This window comes from Pagrus major, chromosome 10 (assembly GCF_040436345.1).
Source record: "Pagrus major chromosome 10, Pma_NU_1.0".
Taxonomy (NCBI): Eukaryota; Metazoa; Chordata; class Actinopteri; order Spariformes; family Sparidae; genus Pagrus; species Pagrus major.
Window position 1 is genome coordinate 24,235,648 of NC_133224.1, and position 23,099 is coordinate 24,258,746.

The following is a 23,099-nucleotide window of genomic DNA, read 5'->3' on the forward strand; positions in this document are numbered from 1 at the left end:
TGACTATTAATTACTAGGGTTGTTCCAATACCTATACTGCTATCAGAAATGCCTTGTTTATGCACTGATATTGAATCAGTATCCAGACAAAACACAAAGCTAAGGTATTGGAATCTGTATCGGGAAGGAAAAATTGGTGCATTTATATTAATCACACACAGAAAGAACGTTTTATATCCTTATATGATGGATTTGATGTCTGTACATTATGATTCAAATAACTAACATTTAAAGCCATTGTAAAGGACACTTATTTATGGGCTCAGCCCTGTGACAAACTGCCTCTATGTCAGTTTGACCCTCTCCAAGTCACTTTGCGTTTCCTTCATGTGCTCAGGTGTATTGAAAGCCTGAGAATATTCATGAAGTTAACAATCATGCCGAGTCAATGTGCCGGCTTACTATTTAACCTTTAATCTATGTGAGAAAACGGAGAAAGTCATTACTAACTGAGGACCATCGTACCTCGTGGCATTTTGTGACAATGTCATTGGCTTTTTTTACTCTCTTCCTCGCAGTTTCACTACTCCACATTAAAAGCCAATAGCCCCAGACATTACTAACCATTGTGCTTTTATAACAATTTAGATAACTGCGAAAAAGGCATTGTAGAAAAATATGACTTTTTATTTTTAGTGGGACATTTCTGTCCCACAACCAGCTGACTTATATTCAGAATGACACTGTGCATTCACATGCCCAGACCGACAAAGCGTATCATCTGTACAGTATTCCTTTTTGCATGCTTATGTACATATACTTAATGCACACAAAGACCACACACATTCACTCACCCAGTGGACTAGAGCCCATTACGGCTGGCAAACATTTGCTCTTTAGGCCTTTGTGTACCCTCTCGCTCTGTCAACTGAGGCTCAGTTTGGCCAAGGGTGAAAAGGACTGAGAAGAGAAGCACAACGAACTCCGTCAGTCCAAAGGCCACATCTCCGGTCCCCAACAGTCTTGTACCCTAAGGAGGCTCCGCGTCTTTAGAAATGTACCCCCTTTTTTTACCCAGATTCTGAGAAAACATGACACGATATTCTGTTAAATCACTTGTCGAAACACAGTTGGAAAAATATAATGGCCTATACATGAACTCTGAGAAGCACTTTCTATACTTAAAACTACAAAGCCATCAGCAGTTCAGAGTATTTATCTTACATTTCTTTGGTTTCTCTTTTTGTCAGTCACTTCTCAAATAACAATTCAATCGTCATCTAAAGTTCTCATTATTTGCTTAGACAGGTTTCCAACAAAGTTGTGAATATTCACCGCTCCAGTAGTGTTCTTTTTAATCGCCCCTAATGCAGCACAAGTATTTCCAAGGTTAAAGCAACTGCATCTTGGCTAATCACCATACAAAAGCAGGATTTTAATAGAAAATTGAGGCTACTTCTTAAAAAAAGTAAGAAGTTTTAGGACCAGCTGTGTCACACTTTTGCATTCCATTTCCTTTTCTAAAAGCACGATCAATATATGTTAAAAATGTGGCTCAAAAGCAGAGTGTCCGGTAACACCCACACACTGTAAACAGACAAACACATGTACGCATGCAGTCATCCTCTTTACACTTCTCTACTCATCTCCTGATGAATCATCCCCCATCCACACACATCAAGAAAGAGCCTTTCAAAAGTGATCTGAAGTCCTTAATTTTACTGGATTATTTTAATTATGTCCCCTGAGGCTTGTTGTTTTTTGCTCCTGGGGTGACATTGCACTGTTTGCTTCCAAGTAAAAACCCCCATCCGCCCGTCTGACCCTGATACCACCCGCCCTCATTTGTTTCCCATCTGTAGCTCTTCAAAGACGAAGCCACACACACACACACAAGCTCAACTGTTTTCTTCGGGGGCTCGCAATTAAGAATTCAAAGACCTCAACTAAGAGTTACTGCGTGTGGTTTAGGAGGAGACATATTAATAACGTGTAGCTGACAAAAACAACCCACTAATACACAGCTAATGTGTTATCCTGCAGTATTGCATGTCACTCATTTAATGTGAAACTAATTAAAAATGAGTGTATCATTAAGAATAATCATTTAAATTTAATTAATTTGGACAATTATATGGCATTTTGACATATAATAGAAGCAGCTTAGGGGCAATATTCTTTACCACAAATTGTATTTTAATTCTTATTAATTAATGCTTTTATGAAACGTTAAATTAGATAGAATACATTTAACGAAAGTTGACAAATTTAATTGTCAAGTGACAGCATTATAAGCATTTACCGTACATGCCATGCAAGAAATGAAGCTAATGTACTGCTTCTGTCATTGAACAAGTACAATATCAGTATCTGTTTGAAGCTAACATTTAAAGCTAGCGACTAATAGTATCAAACCTGTGCAATACTCCTTTCACTTCCACCAAACAGTACAGTGTCATTAACACTTTTCAGGATGCTTATATGCTACTGTATTCTGACAGATTGCGCTCACTGTTGGCTTCAAAGAGGAAAACGGGATTTTTACCTCAAAAACGTTTCAATTACTGCCATTTTTCTTCCTCTCTTTTATATGCAATAGTCTTCCTTCACTGCAGCATTAAAATTAGTGGCCTGTGAAAGGTCACTTTGGTCCTTGAGTGACTGTTTGTGGTACCTCCCCTGCATATTCTTTGTCCCAGTAATAGGTTTTTGGTTTGAGGATAGCCTTGACTGCAGCTGGTTGCAGAGAACAGGCTTTTTCAGAAATGCATTTAAACTGAAGTGTATTTTGACATTGTCCATTATATTTTTTTCTACAGATAAGTGAAATCTGTCCTGGAATTTGAAACTGGCAGTAAAGAGATGGTTGGATGTAGAGTAGTCCTAGGAAAATTATAATTAAAAGGCCTATATATTTTCCCATGAACTTAGGAATATCTGCAGGATGTCTGAGCTGCTAAAAGGAAGCCAGTTGTCATCTAGCAGGATCTCTGGAGCATGATCTAGTTTGCCTGCAAGCGCCTGAGAAAACACAGTGCAGGGAATGTGTCACCTCTTATGGCCTGACAACTGGCATCCATCGGAAATGGCTTGGCACTACTTATCCATAAAATTAGAGTTCTGTTTAAATATACAATGTCGAATCCTGGGAATGATTTGCTACATAATCCATCTCTGCTCCTACGGAGACAAATATGAGGCAAGCTTTTCCGCTCCATGGTTGAGGGCAAAGACAATTATGTGAAGTTTATGCTGTAAAGAAATAGGACGGGCCCGAGCGTAGTGTAATTCTCTGTTGAATAGAGCCAGTCAAATATGTTGCTTGTTTGATTTTCCATTCCACTTTTGCCATCCATATCTTTCTTTTGATTTCTGCTATTTGTAGCGGAAAGCCAGAAGCTTTGTAGATTGTGATCTGCGCGTGCCGTCATGGTGATATTTTCTTATCAATCTGACATAAAATGTACATCACATGTGTGGCAGAGGCATCAGAATCATACACAGTCATGTTCTCTTATTATACACACACGTTATTACACTGGCAGTAAGCTGACATGGCCAAAGCATGTTTATCACTTTTGCCATTTTTAACATCTTTTCAAGTCTGTGCAGCCCTAGTACGATAACTATTGGCCATTTTGCTGCAGCACTGCCATTTAATGAATCGTTCCATTGCCTGGTGGATAACAGAATGAACGAATGGCTTTCTGTGTTAGTGGCTGCCACTGCCTATCCTATCAGATAATTAACTTTTTGCAAATAGACTGCGCTGACTACCAAACAGAGTAAGCCTGCACAATTAGAATTACTTATCTATGTTCTCTCTTTTTCCCAGACGTTGGAGGAAAAACAAACAAGACAAACAAATCTAAATTTCATACTTCGTGCTCGACTGTTTTTTCCTCAGACGGTCACACACGGATTGGCCCCAGATTTGTGTATTCACACACAAATGAACAAGTAATGAATGAGGGGAGATGAAAATGAAGTCTTATTGAAATTGAAGCCTCTGTATTATTTTGCATCAGCGTTTGACAACCTCAGCCCAGATGTTCAGAATTTTCCAACAGGAGGGTCTAGTGTTTTCCACCTCCCTCCCTCTCCTCTTTAGTCCTTTTTTTCCTCTCTCTGGCGGATGGTCTTGCGCCGACAGTGGCGCAATTCAATATTTATATGTTTCCTTCTGTTTGGTTTCCACCGCGAAGGGAGGTGGGCTTTCATGTGTCTGATTTGCCACAGCAGCGATTCAGTTCCAGCTTTTAAAGCGTTGGGGGCCGTTTGAACAAAGCCATCTGTTTGAGTGGGCCGTTTTATTAAGTGACAAACTGGATCCCTCTACCTCGCTAATGTGTCCCGTGGGAGATGTGTGTGCGTGTGTCTGGTAGAGAGACAGACACAGGAAGAAAGAGAGAGGTAGAGAGGGTACATGATTTCTTCTGCAAACATTGTACTATACCACAAAAGAGACCCCATCACTGATGTAGCTGTCATTGCACAACTGAAAGGTTTTTGCCTTATGAATCTGCAATGATAATTGAATAAGGGAGCCTTTCAGTTCCAATCTTATCCCATGAAACACCAACTAAGAAGTTCAGCTGTGCTCCATAAATAACCCCTTATATTTATTTAATGGAACCGTCCGGAATTTTCTATTGTCCCACAACCCCCCAATTTATTAATGTCGTTCTCCCATTTGCAATGTTTGCTCCATCCAGCAAGAATATTCTAACACCCATGAGAGTGTGTGTGTCTGTGCATGCATGCACATGTGCATGATGGGTTGTGCACCTCTGGAGCCTTTTTCTCTCTTTCCCCCACTCGTGCCTTGTCATAGAATCTGTCAGTGCATTGAATGTGGGACAAGAGCATTAGCCATTCTTTTTGAAGCTGTTGCTGTTGTCTGTGCAAAAGTGGCCTAACTCCTGCAGAGCCATAGCCAGAAGCTCAGACCTTGCATAGCAGTGCCACTGAGCATGAGTAATACATACTTACTGGGGTTCAGAAAGTCCCACCGGATTATGATTTTTGCAACCTTAGTCACTGGGCTGAGTATTTGGCAAGGAGAATATGCTGGTGAGTTGTGTATTACAGCACATGCTGTAGTTTTCCTGCCTTTGAAGCTGCATTGTTAGTGATGATATGCATTTATTTATTCACAGGAGACTTTTAGCAGCTTATGAGCCAAATAAGAGACCCTGACCCTTTTACAAAACAGACCTGCGGCCCTAGTATCCATATGCAGCCACAATATTAATGTGTCATTAAGCCTCATTCGTGTATATTCTATTGAATTAGTTTTACATAATGACTCTTGTGAATTTTGCTTAGAGAGCACATTTTAGCATTTGGGGAAAAGGAGGGATGGGGGTGTAGGAGAAGGCTTATATTATGAACTTCATTATGTGTGACAAGCAGCACAATATTGATGGAGGAGCAGGTCCCCATCATTGCACTGCATTAAAACCTCTGCAGTGAATTAATGTACTATTCCTGATCCAGTAATTAACAATCATTCGGGGGCCATATCCCTTTTCAAGTAATCACTAATTGCAATAAGAATTTCAGTTTCCATTTAAGGCGAGATTACCGATGAGCATGCAATGCAAATCAGCCAACAGTTCTAATTAAGCTCCAATTCCTTTTTCTTTCTTGCGCCTAGGCCCTTTGTGAGCACATACAATGTGGAGTTTGTTTCCTCGGCATTACAAAAGACAAATTTTTATCATAATGCTGCAGATAGAGAGCTGTGTAGAGCCCCAAGAAAATGGTTTATGCTTGTGTTTGTTCCATTGATTAGTATGTGTGGTTTATCTTCCCTCTTTTTTTCCACTTGTTTTTCTGCATTGTTTATCTCTGTGTTTGTGCGTCTGCATTACTACAGTCGGTTTTATTTTGGCATGGGGTCAGATGTTTTTGAGCACTGTATAGACAGTTAATTAATCCATAGAGAGGCTGTTGCTTTTTAAACCGCACATATGGAAGTGCATTTGCAATCACCGCCAAACCCTTCCCTCTGCACCTTTATTTGAATACTACAAAAATGATATTGCTGCAGTGGACTTTCAGAATACTTATAGGATTACATAAAGGCACATACAGTATACTACATGAGTCACATTTGCCCTCTCCCAACATTCACCATCCCTTTCAGTCCAATTTGCTGCCATTGTGACAATTCATCAATATCACAGAACTGAAATGCTGCGGCTTAAAGATGTCGAATGAGGTTAATGGCATCTTTAAACGCTCCTTTCTTCCACCCGTATGTCCAAATGGAGCAGGGTATTTGCAGACTGCCACCCAATGTGTTAGGATTAATTATCGCCCTCCGCAACCCCACCTCACCCAGCAAGTTAAAGATTCAGAGAGGAAATGGCCCCTTTCATGCAAATGAAATTGAATATGTCAGTCAGTATAATTGTGAAAACCGAGCCGTCTTGGACTGGTGTCTGTGCCGAATAGAGGATCCAACTGAAAGTGGGTTTATTAATGTTCTTCTCTCCACTCTTTGATTTGTGCTCTTTAATGGCTTGGCAGATCAAACTTTAGTCTATATGGCGGAATCCTGATGACTTGAAATGTTTGGGCCATTATGAATGAAACCCAGACTCTGATCTTTTTGAGAAGAGTATTTAAATGCAATGTTTGACTTCAAGTTAAGCCAATATCAAACAAACTTGTAATGAATGCAGATTTGCAAGATGCTCTGAACCCAGCAATCTACTAAGGTCAGCAAGCCGATATAAAAATACGATATCATTCGCCCCAGTCCTCAGTTACACAGTCCACTCAACTTGAAGCTCTGCAACAGGTACTTCAATTTCACCAAAAACTCTGCTTTTCATTCACTGCTGATTCAGTCCAAAAAACACCAGGGAATGGAATACTGTACTGTATATGCAGTCAAATAGTTACACAGCTTTTAAAAAGTTCCACTTTCTCTACCATTTTAGGATTTTATTTAATATTACGCTTGGTTTACTACCAACTTATATTTAGTAATTTGCTTTCCCTGATTCTCAATTAGTTTTCAGAAAGCATTCCCATTTGATTTGTATAATTTGATTCATAGTGAGAGTTAATCGGAAGGAAAAAAAATGTACAACTTTCTTGGCATTTTGTTCTCAAGCATCCTTAGTTAGTTCGACATCCAGAACCTCCAGAAAGGGGCTCCCTTTAGTACATCTTATATAGCATGACAAAGCACAGAAATTTGCCATCTACTGTTTCCTTTCTCCTGCTATGGTATGACTGGCTTTGTTTTTTCTTTCTCATGTCTTTCTCATATGTAAAAAAGGTATTCCTGGAGATTTCAGGTTGTTTTCCTTTTCAGATAAATACCAGACATTTACCTTTTCTTTTCTGGTAGTGTCTTGAAAAAGGGTATTGCACACTGGAGCCTCATTACAGAAACTTTTAAAAACTGAAATCCTGTTTTCTCAATTTGGGTGGACATTTAGGATTTTTAGTATTACAGAAACATGTTTCCAAGTGCAAAAATGAAAAAATCCTACCTTGCCTTAGAATAAAAAATTAGCTATTACAGGAATTTCCTAAGATAGGAATCTTAAGTTTGGATGGAAATGACCTTGTTCTACATTCAGAATGAAAATGGCAGAACCTCTGTTGTTAGGTCTGTATGACAATGACAGTGAAGATGTCGGACAACAATAACAACAAAATTGTTGTTGATGATATGTAAAGTTATGTGTAAACATAGGACAGGAAAAAAAAACTGCCCCAGTGTGGTGATGGCATTTAAGGAAACTCACCCCAAAAGAATGTATTTATTGATTGGTGACCATTTTGTTCAAATACTGGATTTTAAAGATGTCAAAAAGGGCTAAAATGATGAAAATGAACTACAGTACAGGCAACAGTAATAAATTTCTTGTTTCATGTTTGTAACACACGCACATTATCGAAGGATTCCAATTTCCATTTATGTCTATCCATTAAAAAAATCCATACTTCCAGCCATGAAACAGTCTGCCCCCTCACCCCTGTGGACACGGGTGTTCTTGACAGTAAAGGCTTTTCAGTCAGCCACCAAATTATTAACATGGTGTTGATCCATGAAAAATAGAGCAAGGGGTTGCTATGAAGAGCTTCTTTTCTTCTGGTAGCAGTGAATCTGAACAAGGTTACATAATGACCTCAAGGGAGAGCAGGCACAGGCCCATGTCACTAAACTTTCAGCTTGTGACAGGCTTTACACTTCTCATTTGTTTGCCGGCAACGGCTTAGCACTGGATTAACAGGTGCCTAGTCACGGTATTAATTCATGTAGATCATGGTTACCTCTCAAAGGAGATGCCAATGTGCAGCAGAGGTAACAGGAGCTTTTACTGGATGGCAGTTCATTGAATTGAGATTCTTTTTACAAGAAAAAGGAAATATTATTACAGGCAGATTCACCTTTCCATGTCCATATAACTTTTGTGTTGTAATAGTTGTAATTTACCAAAACACTCATTGAAAAATCAGGGGTCAATGGTGAAAGGTTTCTGTGTGGTGCATGTTTTTCACAATGTTTGTTCACAGACCATATCTTTTTGGTTGCTGTCAAGGTGCTAGTCATGGCATTGTTCGGAGAAAACAGAGGTTTCAATCAGCCTCTGTCTACCCGAAGCCGTACGAGGAGTCTACCAAAATGGATGTTTGTCAGCGGCAGACCTAAAATGGGGGTATGATGGTGATATCAGCAGCCATGTCTGTGAAAACACCATTACCTCCATGTCACGCCTCAATCACTCCCCATTGTGCGGTGACTCTCCCCCCACCCTCCTCCCCTCACCTCCAGTGCTGATCTCTCGCACATGTCCTCGCAGTCTATCACAGCCGGCGTAGGGAGACGCACCGAGCCGTAATGGATGGCCCCGGAGCGAAAACAGCCCCAATAGCATATCAATTACCCATCAGCACCCACTTGGCTGGATGCCAGTGCGCGCCACGCCCCAGCCAAGTCAATGAGATAAGGTGCAAATGCAGATATAATGGTGCTTTTTGCCGTGTACAAATTACATAGTGTCAACTCTGCTGCCCACCTGTCGGATCTGTCAACCGGTGAATGAGAGGGAGATTCTGAGAAGTGTGTGTGGGTTTGTTAATGTGTGTGTGGATGTAGGACTGTGTGCATGTCATGAGGCAATCAGGTGATTTCCCAGACTCATTTGCCCAGTGGAAGCCCAGCTGCTAGCCTGTTTATCTGTTCGACTTTTGATTGCTGACCACACATCTTATGTCACCTCTCCACGAATCCTGCAGGTTAATTTGTCCCTCACTCGCAGCGCTGCTGCTGCCGCTGGGCAGTACAATCTGAGAGGCGAAACTGGTCCCCACACAGGCACGCGAACAAGCACAATCACACATTCTCACACACACAGATGAGGTGATTCAGATGGTTGGCATTACCGCAGCTGTGTGGCCCCTAATGGCCTGCTGAAGTGATTGATAAAAGGCAAACAGTTGCTCCGCAAGGGGGGACAGATGGAGCTACACCTCCCACTGAAGCTGGCACTCGAGCTTCAGAGCAAAATACTGAGGGGGTCTGACTTAGCACTAGGACATTATTGCTATTGAAATTAGCCTTGATCATCATGATAAAGCTGGAATGTAAGTCTCACAATCAAAATCTCATCAGGGAGAGACGGGTTCCTTTGATTACCTATCACTTTCCCGTGTTTTGATTTTTTGGCGGTTGTAATAAAAACGTCTGCTCACGAGCAGGAACTGATTGTCCTGGAGGGGGAAAAAAGACGAAACAGAACTCAATTCTTCAAACTGATAGTAATTAGAGAATTGTTGTAATGGCTGACAAAGCCTTAATTATATTGGGGAATGATTTTACCTAACAAACTGTGATTCTGAAGTCAGGAAGGTGCATGAGCAAAAGCCATTGACAGTGTTGTAAAACCACCACAGTAGATGGGAACATCCATGCTGCATCCACACAAAGCAAACACTGTTCCTCTCTCCTATTCTCCCACCTCCGCTCCCCTACATTTTTAGCATTTTTATCCTCATTGCCTTTACACTTGACTTGTTGTGCTGAATTGAGGGACCAATTAGGAGCAACAGAATGCTCACATCACTGATCAGAGCACTGCGAGGACCTTATCAGGTGCGTGTCTCATTTGCGTGGGGCACAAGCGCCGTTCCAATTGGTGGTTTTGAAGAGATTAGTGTTGTCTGCTTCTGTTTCACTGCAACTGTTGGAAAATGTTGGCCTATGTTATTAGAAACACAGAAGTGATGGGTAACAGCCCGTTACAATAGATGACTTTCATGTCGAATGACATGTCCAGTACCAGTTCACGAATAATGATCAATGATGTCACACAAACTTTAAAAACTTCAGTAGCATTAAAAAACGTTTAACATCAACTTGAACACCTCATATCACAAAGCAAAGGGTTCAAAGTTGTAGTACTTTCCTTTATAGCTTTTCTTTGTAGGCTGTGTTGTGACGAGTTTTTGTACCCCAGGATTGCAGCCTTGACACAATTTTGTCGTTCAGTCTAAATAACAATTCAAACTCGAATTTCTTTTCACATTTCAGATTTTGTATTTCTTGTGAACCAGTGATTGGTTTAAACACCCTCTTTCTTCCCCACTTTTATCTGAGAAATCCTACCAAAAAAGTCTGTCTGTCAGAGGAGATTTCAGGGTTGCGTAGAAATACCTTCATGGTCAAGATAAGATGCTTTGTACACTCTGCTCCCAAGACCTCTGTCCTTTAACTGATCTCAACCACTGATCATCTGTTTCCACTTTGCACAATGAAGTCAGTACAATCTCTTGTCTTGACCTCCAAAGACAATCCTCTTAACAGCCACATGCTGAAATCTGCAACTTTGTTACTTTCTCATGTACGCAGCTTGATAAGAGAGATTAATTGCTTCGTGTCCAACACTTAGCACGCTCACTTACTATTTTTGCTATCTTTTATTCTGTTTCTGTCTGTCTCCAGCACCACCAAAGTTTTTAAGAACCCCCAATGACCAAACAGGCGTGCAAGGAGGGGTGGCATCCTTCATCTGCCAAGCTACAGGAGATCCGCGGCCGAAGATTGTGTGGAACAAGAAGGGGAAGAAAGTCAGCAACCAGAGATTTGAGGTATTAGGTCTATTGTTCTGATGTAAAATGCTCGACAAAACTGGAATGCTTCAGCACCGCTTTTGGCTCTGCTCGCACATAATCCATTGCGCCAAGCCCCGCTTGCTTGCTTTTCGCCCTGACTTGCCACCACGCATTAGCAGGCTCTAATAATCATGCTGGCCAGGCTTTTAGACATGCTTGAGCTTTAATGAGCAAGTATACGAAAGATCTGGAGACTGATTTGTAATTAAATGTAAGACAAGAAAAAACGCAATTGGCTAGAAGAAGAAACGACTTGTGGTGTGACCCAGATACCTACATTAGCATCATGCCACATTTGCCAGCTTTATGTGAAGTGAAAGGGGAAGTAGGCGCTTTCACTTGGAAATATCCTTTTGCTTTGTGGCATCTTTATCTAAATGCATGTCCTACCCTCCTTATTTTGGCTGAAGCTTTGATTTCTGGTCAGCTTTAATCTGCACTTGGGCTCAATACCCATGAGAAATAACACATCAACGCAGAACACTGATAAGATTTCTATTAATTTCTGTGTCAGTCCTCGGGACTATCATGGTGTCACTTCCCACCACCCCTCTGCTCTAGATGCCATATTCGCTTGCTACTGCACAGCAGCAATGGCTTAACGGAGCTTGGAGACCCCTTCCTGTCTCTTCTTTGCGTCTAATAACCACAGAAATCTAATCTTATCAGAGTTCATCGCGTTTGCATCGCACATTGTGCTGAATGCTAACACTCTAGTTTTCATTCCCTGGTTGCCTCGAAGGGCTTGCTGGCTGCCACCATTCTGCGCCCATTCAATCATGCACTGCTGCCTCATCCTCTAACAAAAACCCATTTCCTTTTAGAGGTCTCACAACTTCCTTTCTAATTTGCTCTTTCGGCTTTGACTAAGAAAGGAGGCTTTTTTTGTGTTCCTACCATCACCTGCTGTCAGCTTGAATGCCAACACTGCTGCAGCGCTCGGCTAATGAAATGTTTAAGTGTATTGTTAACTAACACATGCACAAATATATTGTTAACTTTACAAATGTTTGTAGGCCTCTGTGTGTGCGTGTGTGTGTGTGTGTGCGCGCGCGCGTGTGTGTGCGTGTGAATGAAGCTGAGGTCTCAGGCCTATCTTTATTGAAATCTACCTCTATGCTTAAAAGATATTGAGTTATGACACAGGGCTTTCTAAAATCAGTGAGTATACGACATGTAGCATGCAAAAAATAGCTGAATAAGCTACAACAAACACCTGTTTGTGAGCATTTTATGTGTCGTTCGTCCAATACAGTCGGTCCTGTCTTTTGTACCACTACCTCACCTCATGGTACAACTGTCCTCAACCGTTTATCAAGCCACTTTTAACTGTTTGTGCTTGTTTCTGTCCCATTGACACAATCCAGTGTGATGCATTTTTCAAGGGATAGAATGTTAACTTTAAGAGTGGGACACATTCAGGTTAAAATTTTACTCCACAACCCGATATCCAAGCAAAAATTCTCTCATCGAGATGACCTTCCCCATTCTTAAAGTTAGTCAGCTGCATTGATTATTTTACCAATTACTGCACAAAGTTAAATTGTACATCAGATTCAGCTTAATTAGTAGAAGACAGCACTTACATTTGTACCTACGACAAAAAGCTTAAAAAAAGTCATGTATTTTTAGTACCTATATATTATCTATAAGCATTCTAATATTGCACAGATCTTGAAGTTACTTTTTGTATATGTACAGTACATAACCACAATACTCACGAATCATAAAATCACTGGGTTTCAATGTAAGGTAGGCAGCAGCCTTCGTCTCTGTCATAGGAAGCACATTGTGTCAGTCACCATCAGTGTTGTTAGCCAAATGTCTTCGACAGTGTTTTTTGTTGTCTGCAGAAGGTCCCTTACCCGTTGTGAACCAAAAAATCTCCTTTAACATTATTCTGTCTCTCGCACCTGCAGGTGATAGAGTTCGACGATGGCTCTGGTTCAGTGCTAAGAATTCAGCCATTGCGCACGCCCCGAGATGAAGCCATATATGAATGCGTCGCCTCCAACAGTGTTGGAGAGACGAGCGCTACCACCAGACTCACTGTTTTACGTGGTAGGTCCTTCTCAACAACCCCAAAAGAAAAACAAACCCCACACACACCACTAACATGCCCTTTTTCTCCCTGCTAACCCAGGTAAGCCTGCATGTACTTGTTTTCTGTCTGTTCTGTCCTGTTGTCTTTGTTTCTCACTGTCGCGCCACACAGTCAGACCCAATTAGAGACTCTGGTTACACTCACGTTGTGTATTCTAACTTGATAAGATTTAGTCCATTAGCCATTTAGCCAAGTAAGTTTCCGTTTCTAAGTGACTTAAGTCATTTGCATACAGATGCCTGACACAATAATTAAGATGCCAGTTAAATTATGCAAATAGCCATCCATTCCTAGCCTGCGGTGGTTTAATGGAAAAGCTCAGCAATAATTTTCAAATCAGTCATTTTTCATCTCTGCACTTCAGCTTTGATATTCATTTGACCGTGTAACAAATAAAGCAGTGTATTCTCATGTAGTATTTTAGTCAGAGGTTACCTCGGTGCCAGTGTTTTTCAGTGACCACTGTTAATAGCCAGCACAAACAAGTGGAACAAACCAGGCGGGAAAGGTCAGACGTTTTGTTTAGGTCCTGTGAGCTGTGAGAATAAAAGTCAGACGACCAATATCAAATTGTTTGACAGTGCCTCTTTTATAATAAGCACTGAGCAAATTTTTTATCTTGATTACACAAAACATTCCATTCAAAGGCAAATATGTGGTGGCCCTGAGCTCAAAAGGCTGTGTAATATCTCTCTAAAACATGACTTGTTTGGCTGTGAATGGAGAAAATGGCTTTAGAAAAAAAGCCTTGGGCTGCCTCAATGAGGTGTGCTCCATTATGTGCCACAATTACACAACATGGCAAATGAGTTCCTATTGAGAGGGGTGCTTCCATCCTATAGAAAAAAAGCTGGCTCTGCGAGTCTCTGAAGCCCTCCACCCCTCCTCTCCCTCCCATGCTTCTTATCTCACCAATGAGCCAACAAAAGGCCCTTTGCACTGTCTCCAGAGGCCGATTGAAAGAGAAAGGTGGCACGTTCACATCCAGCTCTCTCCTGTTTACTCTGGGCACAAAGTGTGTGTATGTGTGTGTGCTCTCACATGCAATATTGTGCACATTTCCTGTCCACTCCTGCTCTTTCTCTATCTATGTTTTTCCCCTTCATACACACACACACATACACACACACACACACACACACACACACACACACGCACACACACACCAATAGATAGCTGAGAGACGGGTATAGAAGCTGCTCGTCCCGGCTCCGCGGCCTAGCATTAGCATGTTTATTACCATTTCCATTTTGCTCTTCTGCTCGCTCTCCTTTCCCATCAATGTATTGAAGGTGAGGAGAGGCCTATCACGGACGAAAAAAATAGAAAAACAGGAATGGCTTTTTCTTTTTCGGCTTTGGTGCAAATAAAAAGGCGTGCTCCCTGTCCTCACATTGCCTCCGTTAGATACATACAAACCCCAAGTACAGGCATTGTGAATGATTTTGGTAATAATCTGCAAGATTCTGATATCAGTATGTGTTCATTTCACTACCTTCTGTCACCATTTTGCTATGACACAACAGGGATTCAACCTACACCCAGTTCGAGCATTTTCCATTCGCTAGACATCTGGTGTCTGGTAGGTTTTACAAAGGAAATGTATTTAGAGTTGCAACAATTAATTGATTACTCTTTTCAGTCTATTTTCAAGCAACATTTGCTGGTTCTATTTTCTTAAATGTAAGGATTTGCTGCTTTTCTTTATCATTTATGAAAAGAAATGAAGAGTCTTGGAGTTTTTGACTATTAGTTGGAAAAAAGAAGGAATTTGAAGAGGGCTCTGGGAAATTGCAATTAGCATTTTTCACATTTTTTTGACATTTTTTCCAAATTATTGATTCATAAATTATGAAAATAATCATAAGTTGGAGCCCTAAATGGATTTTTTAGTACACTGGTAGCAATGCCTCTAAAAAGCAAATAATAGATAAAACAAATGTTGTTATCTCTCATTATCATGAGCAGTGATAGCAGTCATAGCCAGACAGTCAAAGGAAAGAAAGCAAGATGAAAAGATAATAAAATAAAATATAAACAAAAGGAAAATGATGCCACATTGCTGGCCACAGACAAGGATATCAACAAGATAAGCTCTTACTAGCCATTTAATTTGAGTCTTTTCTTCAACAGTTATGACTTCAAAATGTATAAATCCATAATGCACTAAACCGATCTTCTTCCTCTTTCAATAACCCGGTGCAAGAATGACTTGGCCTCTCAGGAAGCTGGTAGTAAGCAGGCACACTGCACACCTCAAGGGTGCGTTATATATTATTTAAGAGACCAAAAAGCTTCCTCTTTCCAAATTTACTCCATACAGTACAATAAATATAGCGCTGCTGCTTTGCTACTCATCATTCCACATGACAGAAACTGCAGTTTGAAAAATGCAACTGCACATTTTTTAAATCCGGTCTGTCACCATCACCAGCAAAAAAATATTCCCCTCTCCTTTGGAGAAATACGAGGAGGAATACTAAACTTGATGCAGGGTTGGAGAGATAGATAAACAAACAAACAAAGATAAGTGATACTATGCCAGGCCTAATACATATAAAGTGACTGTTCATTTAGTTCATTTGAGCTCCAATGGGCTGTGGAAACGACTGCAAAGCATCTGTTGTGGGAAGCTCGCCACAGGGGGTGATGCCTAATTCCATGAAGGAAAAGCACATTGTTGTAATTGCCATGCGACGAAGAGAGGGGGATTCGAGGTGACAAATCCAAAGTACTGGGAGATATTAGTATTCGGATGGGCCTCTAACTTGATGGGAAGCGCCATTAGTAATGAACTTCCAGGCTTAGAGAAACGATTTGCATGAAAGGCGAAACCCTGAAACATAATGATGTTCCGAGTCAAATTTGCCAGGCCATGGCATGAGGTACAGACTTCCTTACTGCACTTTTTTTTGTGCCTTCTGTTTTGATTAACTATGAGATGACCCACTTCATATGTGACTAGTGTCTTTGAATTAAGGTCATCTTGATTTGCTTTGTAATCGAGAATGACAGGAGGGGATTGAGAAATGAAGGAACAGCACATTTTGGGTGTCATGGCCGGAATATGATTTCAGTGAAGTGGTATTTGATCTCATTTATGAATTTGCCTCTGTAAGATATGACAGTGTCCTCTAACAAGTATATCAGTCACTAGACAAGTTGAGTTGGATTTCTTTTAACCATAAGTAAACAAAAGAAATACCAGAAAATGTAGCTGAGGCACCTCACAGGGTCTAGACTCGGTGCTTGTAGTAGCTCCAGCAGAATGATATGTGGATTTGAGTGCTGCAGTTCATGATTCAGGCATGATTAAGGATTTATATTGCATCCTCATACTCCCATTATGCTGTCAACAGCCATTTCCTGTGCCCCACACACAAGTGTGCAAACTTATGCAGCTGTGCACAACTTGACAGTGGGAGCGGAAAATGGGAAGCCGCTCTCCTGTGACAGAAAAACAGAATGCATCATTTCCATTTGTATGGAATGGTGCAATGGCACAGTCAAAGTCGTGTAGCCGAGACGGATCTTTCCACATACAATGAAAGGGGCTGCTACATGATCAGTGATTATTCATAGACAATGCAAGCACCCCGCTCTTTGTCATTGTTGTGAAAAAAAATGGTTCTCCACACTTAATGAAAGACACCAAGAGCTATCTAATTTACATTCCAAGCTGAGTTAACCGATATCCATAAGATTGTGGTCAATGTACACAGTGTGGACCCGTATGCATAGCACAAGCCTGTAGAAAGTGTGAGTAGTGACTGAAGAATAATATAATATGTACCTTAATGCTCAATTCTACCAACATTTTTCATCTATATGCACCATTTTCTCAATGCATAATGCCTTCCTTCTCAGTACAGAGTGAGAGATGAGCAAGATATGAACAAGCTGGTCTGCATGCTCAAATTGCTTAGCAAGATAAATGCTGTGTCAGCTGTCTTGGACTGTCAGAGCAAGGGCTGCAGTAGGGATGAAGCAAGTGACCATTGTAAAATTACTGGGCTTGTGATCAGTGGCTTGAAAAAAAAGGAGAGTAGGGGGCCAGCAGCTACAGTACAATTCTATGTTTTGATGGCAAGAGCTCTATAGATGGCAAGACCTGGGCCGCCACATGGAACACTCAATTTTGTTAGAAAAATACATTTTTGGTCCAAAAATTGTGCTGTGGAAACATGCTGACTCACAGGAGGAGTTTAACTCCTCTATTGAATGTAGAACGAAGCTATTCTAAACTTCTTCGAACAGCATTTTTAGGTCTAAGGGAATTAAATAGCTTGAGTACTCAGATATCCGCTAATGGTATGCAGCACTATTACATTTTTCATTGTTTTTCTTGTCACTCTGTACTGCAGTCATTAATTGTTATTTTCAGGAAATTTTACTCAGAAACAGACATGTTTTTCTCACCAGGCATGCGAGGACAAGTGTAGAACCCACGTCACAGACTATCAATTATCTCCATGTCCATTAGATGTTTCATAAAATATCCATAGGCAGTTATTGCTTGGAATTTGGCCAATACTGACTTGATGCTCTCCCCACAATTCCTAACTTCGCTCTCTCATATCTCACAGAAATGGAGCACATGATGACAAGTTATTCATTATTGTAATTAAAAAGATAGAGTTTACTCTCCTAACAGAAATTGATCTTATCTCAGGAAAAAAAAATAAATAAATAACCCCCCACTCCCTCTTATATCTTGCTGCATAGTTAATCGTGGGAGCTAATCAGTAAGTGTGTAGTATGCGGGATGATTTAAGAGAAAACTGCTGCTGACAAGATGGATGTGAGTCTTTAGAGCCTGCATAGCATGTGAGAAAACAGCTGCTGGAGCCACAAAGGCGCTTGGACTCGGAACATGATAGATAACTCAGCACATGTTGTGGCTCTGTATTTGTTTTAATAAAAGTAAACACAGCCTTCTGAAATAATAATTATCGATTCAGACAAATGAGGAATGTGTTGTTGTTTTTTTCCAAAACTGGCCTTAGATGCCACTGTTCTCCACTGTAGCCTCACAGTACTGGTAATGCAATTAGGTGATGCTCATTTTCAGGTTTATTTTAGGTTTCTTCTAGAAAATGTTTTCATGCTTTTCTGATTTAAAAAACACATTATTTTTCTTGTACTGTCTAATGCTGCAGCACCTCTATTAACCCTCTGTCTGAATGCTCTGTTTCAGTGCCTGTCTTCTGAAAGTATTGCTAATGGTCAGCTCTCACAGGCCTGGTCAGCACTGCCCACTGTGTCTCCGCCTCAGCTTTGCTAGTGTTTTGAAATCACGGCTGTGCTGAGGGTATTGTTCAGGGCAGCGATTCTATAGTTGTGACATGACAACCTTACTCAAGTCCTGATGGCTTGTTTGAAGGCACAGTTTCTGAATACAGGCTTTATTAATTTCTCTGTGGATTGAGCGTTTTTGGTACTTTCACATTATTTAAATCTAAACCTGCTTTATAATAAACAATAGTCATGGAAATCCCACTTTGTAAAATATGGGCACTAAGTACACTTAAATAGTGAATAATGAAACATGGTGTGGAAAGGTTAGGCAATTCTTTACTAATCAAACTTTTTTGATCTGATCATATGATCATGCATTGACAATGCCAACATATCTCTGTTTAGCAGATGCACCATCTGAGAACAGCATGTTAGCATCAGATCCTCTAAAAATGTATATTTAATATAAGTTGAAAGATCAGACATTTAATTAATTTTTTTTCTAAATTTTTACCTTATTTTAGCCTGATAAACTTGTGCACGTTACATGATACACTATATGGCAGAATTTAACACATTTTTATAGAGAAATATTCACTGACTAGACTGGATGGGACACAAGGTCAAAAAAACGACGAGTGTAGAAGTCTGAGCCAGGTAGTCGAGGGGTGCTAATGTTAGTAGCTTTGATCCTACAGTAGCTGCACTCAAAAGTCATTTTCTACTAGATTAATTGGGCACTGCAGGGTCATCCTTAATGCATCTAATGATCTTGAGAAACTTTTCAAGCCGCGTAAGGCTGCTCGCTAATTACGACCAAACAACTTTGGCTGAGAAAAAGTGATGTGGCAAGAATTGATTTTTGGCTGTAATTAGTTGTCTATACATTATTACATTCAGTACAGCAAAGACTAGCACAGTGAATAAGAAGAAGAAAGAAGTTTTACGGCTGTGTTAAAGGAAAGGGGTACAGAAACATGTTCTCATTGCAAGCTGTAAACCCAGCTGTCAGATCTCAAAAACACATGGCCTCGACATAGTCATTTCCATAATAAAATAATGCCACCCACTGCCTTCTGTGACACCCATCGTCTCCCTGAGTCACTTTTGGGGAGAATGCCTGTCTGCTAAATTTGAAAGGCCTGATATAACCCCTGTTTTCCATTAGGCCTCTTTGAGAGGCAAGAGGTCCTTCTCTGCAGGATGTTAGCAGGCATGAATAATCTCTATACTCCTCTCTCCTGTAGCAAGCTTTTAGCTATATCAATAATTGAAATGGTGGGTGCTAGGTTTTTCCTTTCTCAGGGGGAAGTGAACTCATATGAGGCTGGTTTCCTCAGACATTTACGTATCCCAGAGTAGTCGTCTGAGTCTGATGATACCATGTTCAAATGGAAGAGCCGTGACCCATAAAGATATCCGACACTGTCATGCACGAAATGCTAAAAGTGATTAGTTTAGAGGATTTCGTTGGCGCGTTCTGACAGCTGATGATGCTTTCTTGCATTTGTAGTAATACGCAAGTCCATATAGACATATGAACAGTCCTGTACAGGTTTCTTAATGTGAACGTGACAGTCCAAGAAAGGGTATTAGAAAACGGCTGTTCGTTCAAACTTACCCCCCCGCTTCTGAATGTATAGTACATGAAGGTTAATGAAGCAACTCAGTGTCTCACAGTTTTGCCTTCTGTTTTTTTTTTTTCTGCCTGGTAGGAAGACTCACCTGGTCGCAGAAATGCTCCTGAGCCCGTGCTGGCTCCAACTTCTGGCTTCCCCCTGAAAAGACAAAATAAATGAGCCAACCTAAATACTTCCATAATATTTTATTAGAAATGACACACAAACATATACATTATTAAACTTTAAAACATCAAGTGTTCATATAGTCATCCCAAGTGGGCAGTGAGAGGGTGAATATAAAATGAATAAGCCTGAAACATAAAAACGGAACAGATGTCTAGCAGTATATGCTTCAAAATGACAGGAGCGTCGCTGAGAATGGAGGCGTCTCTAAGGAGAAGGTAGTGTGTGGTTGTTTATGTATTCGCCGCCACGTCCTCTTTATTTGTGAATGCTTAATGCACTCAAGAGGATCAAATGAGGGTTGATGGACTGATTTAAAAAACAAATAAAAAAGAAGAGGCTTCCTAAGGTGCGTCACATGGAGTTGAGAGAGAATAAGGGACATATATTTTAGCTTTGTGTTTGGCAAATAGCTCAAAGCATTGTCAAACAGTTGTCTCCTTCCTCCTTTGAATATTACTAATAACAAAAAAAATGCTGATGGCAGATAAGATGAGGAGAGCAAAAGTTTTTTTTTTTCTTTCCCCGACTTGAAATAAATGGGGCACTGTTTTCGAAAGTAAATGGAATCATTGCTCAAGGTAACAACCAGCAAATGGAATATGCAAAGTGAAATCCTGAAGAGGGGTGTGAGGGGGACAGAAGGCAAAGAAGGCGGGAGACAGACAGAGACAGATCGAGGGGGAGTCTTAAATATCAGGCGTCTTTAGAAAGTCTCGGGTGAGTTGCGACTGGATGGAGGCAGATGAAGTCGGTGAGAAGGGTGAACGCAAAAGACAAAGAAAGACATGATTGTCGGTAGAGGAGGTCTTAAAATCTCCCTCCACCTTCCCCCTAGGTGATCTTTACTCAGAGCAGTACATCTGGCTGAGCTGATGTGTAGTCTGTAAAGCAAGAGGAGGGGGGGCATCTGAGCGTAAATGGAGCTTTGTGCCTGGCTTCCTGCCTGCCTTGCTGCTTGCCCAGCCAGGCCTGTAGAGAAAGGCCCCCTCTCCGCCCTTCCTGCTTCATCTCTTCTTTTCATCTCCCCTCTTTACCCATCCATTTTAGCACTACCCCTAAGGGGCAACCGACACTAACACTCACTCTGCTTTCATTCTCTTCCTCCCGCTCCCTTCGCTTATGTTGTAAATGGAGGAATATCACAGCTAATCCGTCATGTTTATGAATGACATGGGGCCTAGGGAGAGGTTGGGGCGCCTTGCCAGAAGTGGCGTACATCTCTGTTGCATGCCCTCTGCTTGGCTGATCCAATCTGCCCCAGCAGCGATGGCCATAAAAAATGTCTATGGGGATGGCAGGCTTGGAGGAACATTAGGCGGGGTCATTTTAAAGCATAACTCCAGCCATTTATGATCTGGATGCTGTTTTCCACCACTTTTTATCAAATTCTACACATATTTCAACCAAAATTCCAATGACAGCTTCTCTTTGGAACTCCCTGCACATAAGTTTAAAGATATATTATGCAACATTGAGTTGTGTACTTACATTATCCCAAACGTTTCCAACGATGTTAAAACCCAGAGAAATCAGACTTTTTTTTGCATTTCATTTGGTTGCCTGTAGCTATGACTTTTGCAGAAACATCTGATGAGATGTTCAAGAATGAGGAAGAAAATCAGCAAACATGACTAAACATAACATATGTAAAACTTTTTGTGTTATGTTATAAAACAATTAAGACAGCGACTCCCAGATCCTGCACTACTTCACAACATCATCAAGCTACGTCTCTTGTTTTCATTGTTTTGATTGAGAGTTAAAAAATCATAATCCCTATGTTCCAATGCATGAAAGTTGCAGGTGTGCACTCTGTCTTCCATGGGACATTAATGATGAAAAGTCAATTTTATTATAATTGTTGTGTGATTCACTCATGATTTTATTTTATTTTTTACTAAATATAACATATTTTTAGTGTTTAAAAGATGTGAAATCATTTATTGAAATGATGAACCATGACAGTATGTTGACGTAGAGTTCTCCAATGTCATTCAGAATGAGGAACGACTTGAATTGTTCATCTGTGAAGGTTTTTCTGGAGGAAAAAAAAATGCCTGATGATTAATAGATTGACTCCATGATGGTTTCCTCATAATCTCAGGCATTAGGCGAGGGTTTTTAATGACAAATAAGCAGCATTCAATTAATTATACTATCTCAAAGGGGATTTATGGAAAAAACAATCAGTGCGGGGCAAAGGGGGGAGAGGATGCTATTTTTCACCGAGACAGAGTGCCTTGAACCACAGGTTAAGGGAGCTTTCTACGCCTTCACCTCTCTCTCCTATATTTCGTTCCAACGTTCATCATCACAGGAGTTTTAAGGAGCACACTGGATAGTATTTCACAATCCATTCCTATTTTGCTCCTTCAGGCAACATGGGTAAAATAATTTTTTTAGTGGGTACTAGACTGTCCCTCGTTGTCTGCCCTCCAGGTTTAGCAGTTTTCTGAAAGAGACTGTATTTGTTCAGCCAATTACTGAACTACCTTTTAGAGGCACCAAGCTAGTGAGACTTAATGCCACTTTGACTTGGAGAGGGACTGTTCCTCTTAAAACTCTATTACAGTAAATTGGAATTAGCTGTTTGAGCCAACTGTGGCACATTCACAGTAATATTCATTAGCGAGCTCTGTACCTGTAGAATCAACTAATGAACTAAACCAAAGCACATTTTCATCAGCGCAGCACACTCTTACTGCTGATTTCTGTTGTACTGAAGCACCTAATTTCTCACTATACATGGGAACGTTGGCAGAAAATATGTCACTGATGTTCTAGTTTTTTTAAAGCCACTCTTAGTTGTCATTTTAATTGACTATGTATGACAACTGTTTTTCTTATTTCATCTCATTTCTATTCAT

General features: G+C 40.6%; 1 protein-coding gene and 1 long non-coding RNA gene across 5 annotated transcripts in view; one reads left to right on the forward strand and one right to left on the reverse strand.

The window, feature by feature from the left end:
- Window positions 1-23,099, forward strand: part of LOC141003644 (receptor-type tyrosine-protein phosphatase delta-like) — a 132,697-nt gene that overhangs the window by 49,468 nt on the left and 60,130 nt on the right. For all 4 annotated transcript variants that reach the window (XM_073475051.1, XM_073475052.1, XM_073475053.1 and 1 more), the window contains exons 3-4: window positions 10,913-11,058; window positions 13,002-13,143. In XM_073475051.1, coding sequence (XP_073331152.1) covers window positions 10,913-11,058; window positions 13,002-13,143 — 288 coding nt within the window. The remainder of the gene's footprint in view (window positions 1-10,912; window positions 11,059-13,001; window positions 13,144-23,099) is intronic.
- LOC141003645 (uncharacterized) overlaps window positions 1-23,099 on the reverse strand; it is a 106,491-nt gene that overhangs the window by 36,503 nt on the left and 46,889 nt on the right. The window contains exon 2 of the long non-coding RNA XR_012179739.1: window positions 20,150-20,202. This is a non-coding gene — a long non-coding RNA (uncharacterized lncRNA). The remainder of the gene's footprint in view (window positions 1-20,149; window positions 20,203-23,099) is intronic.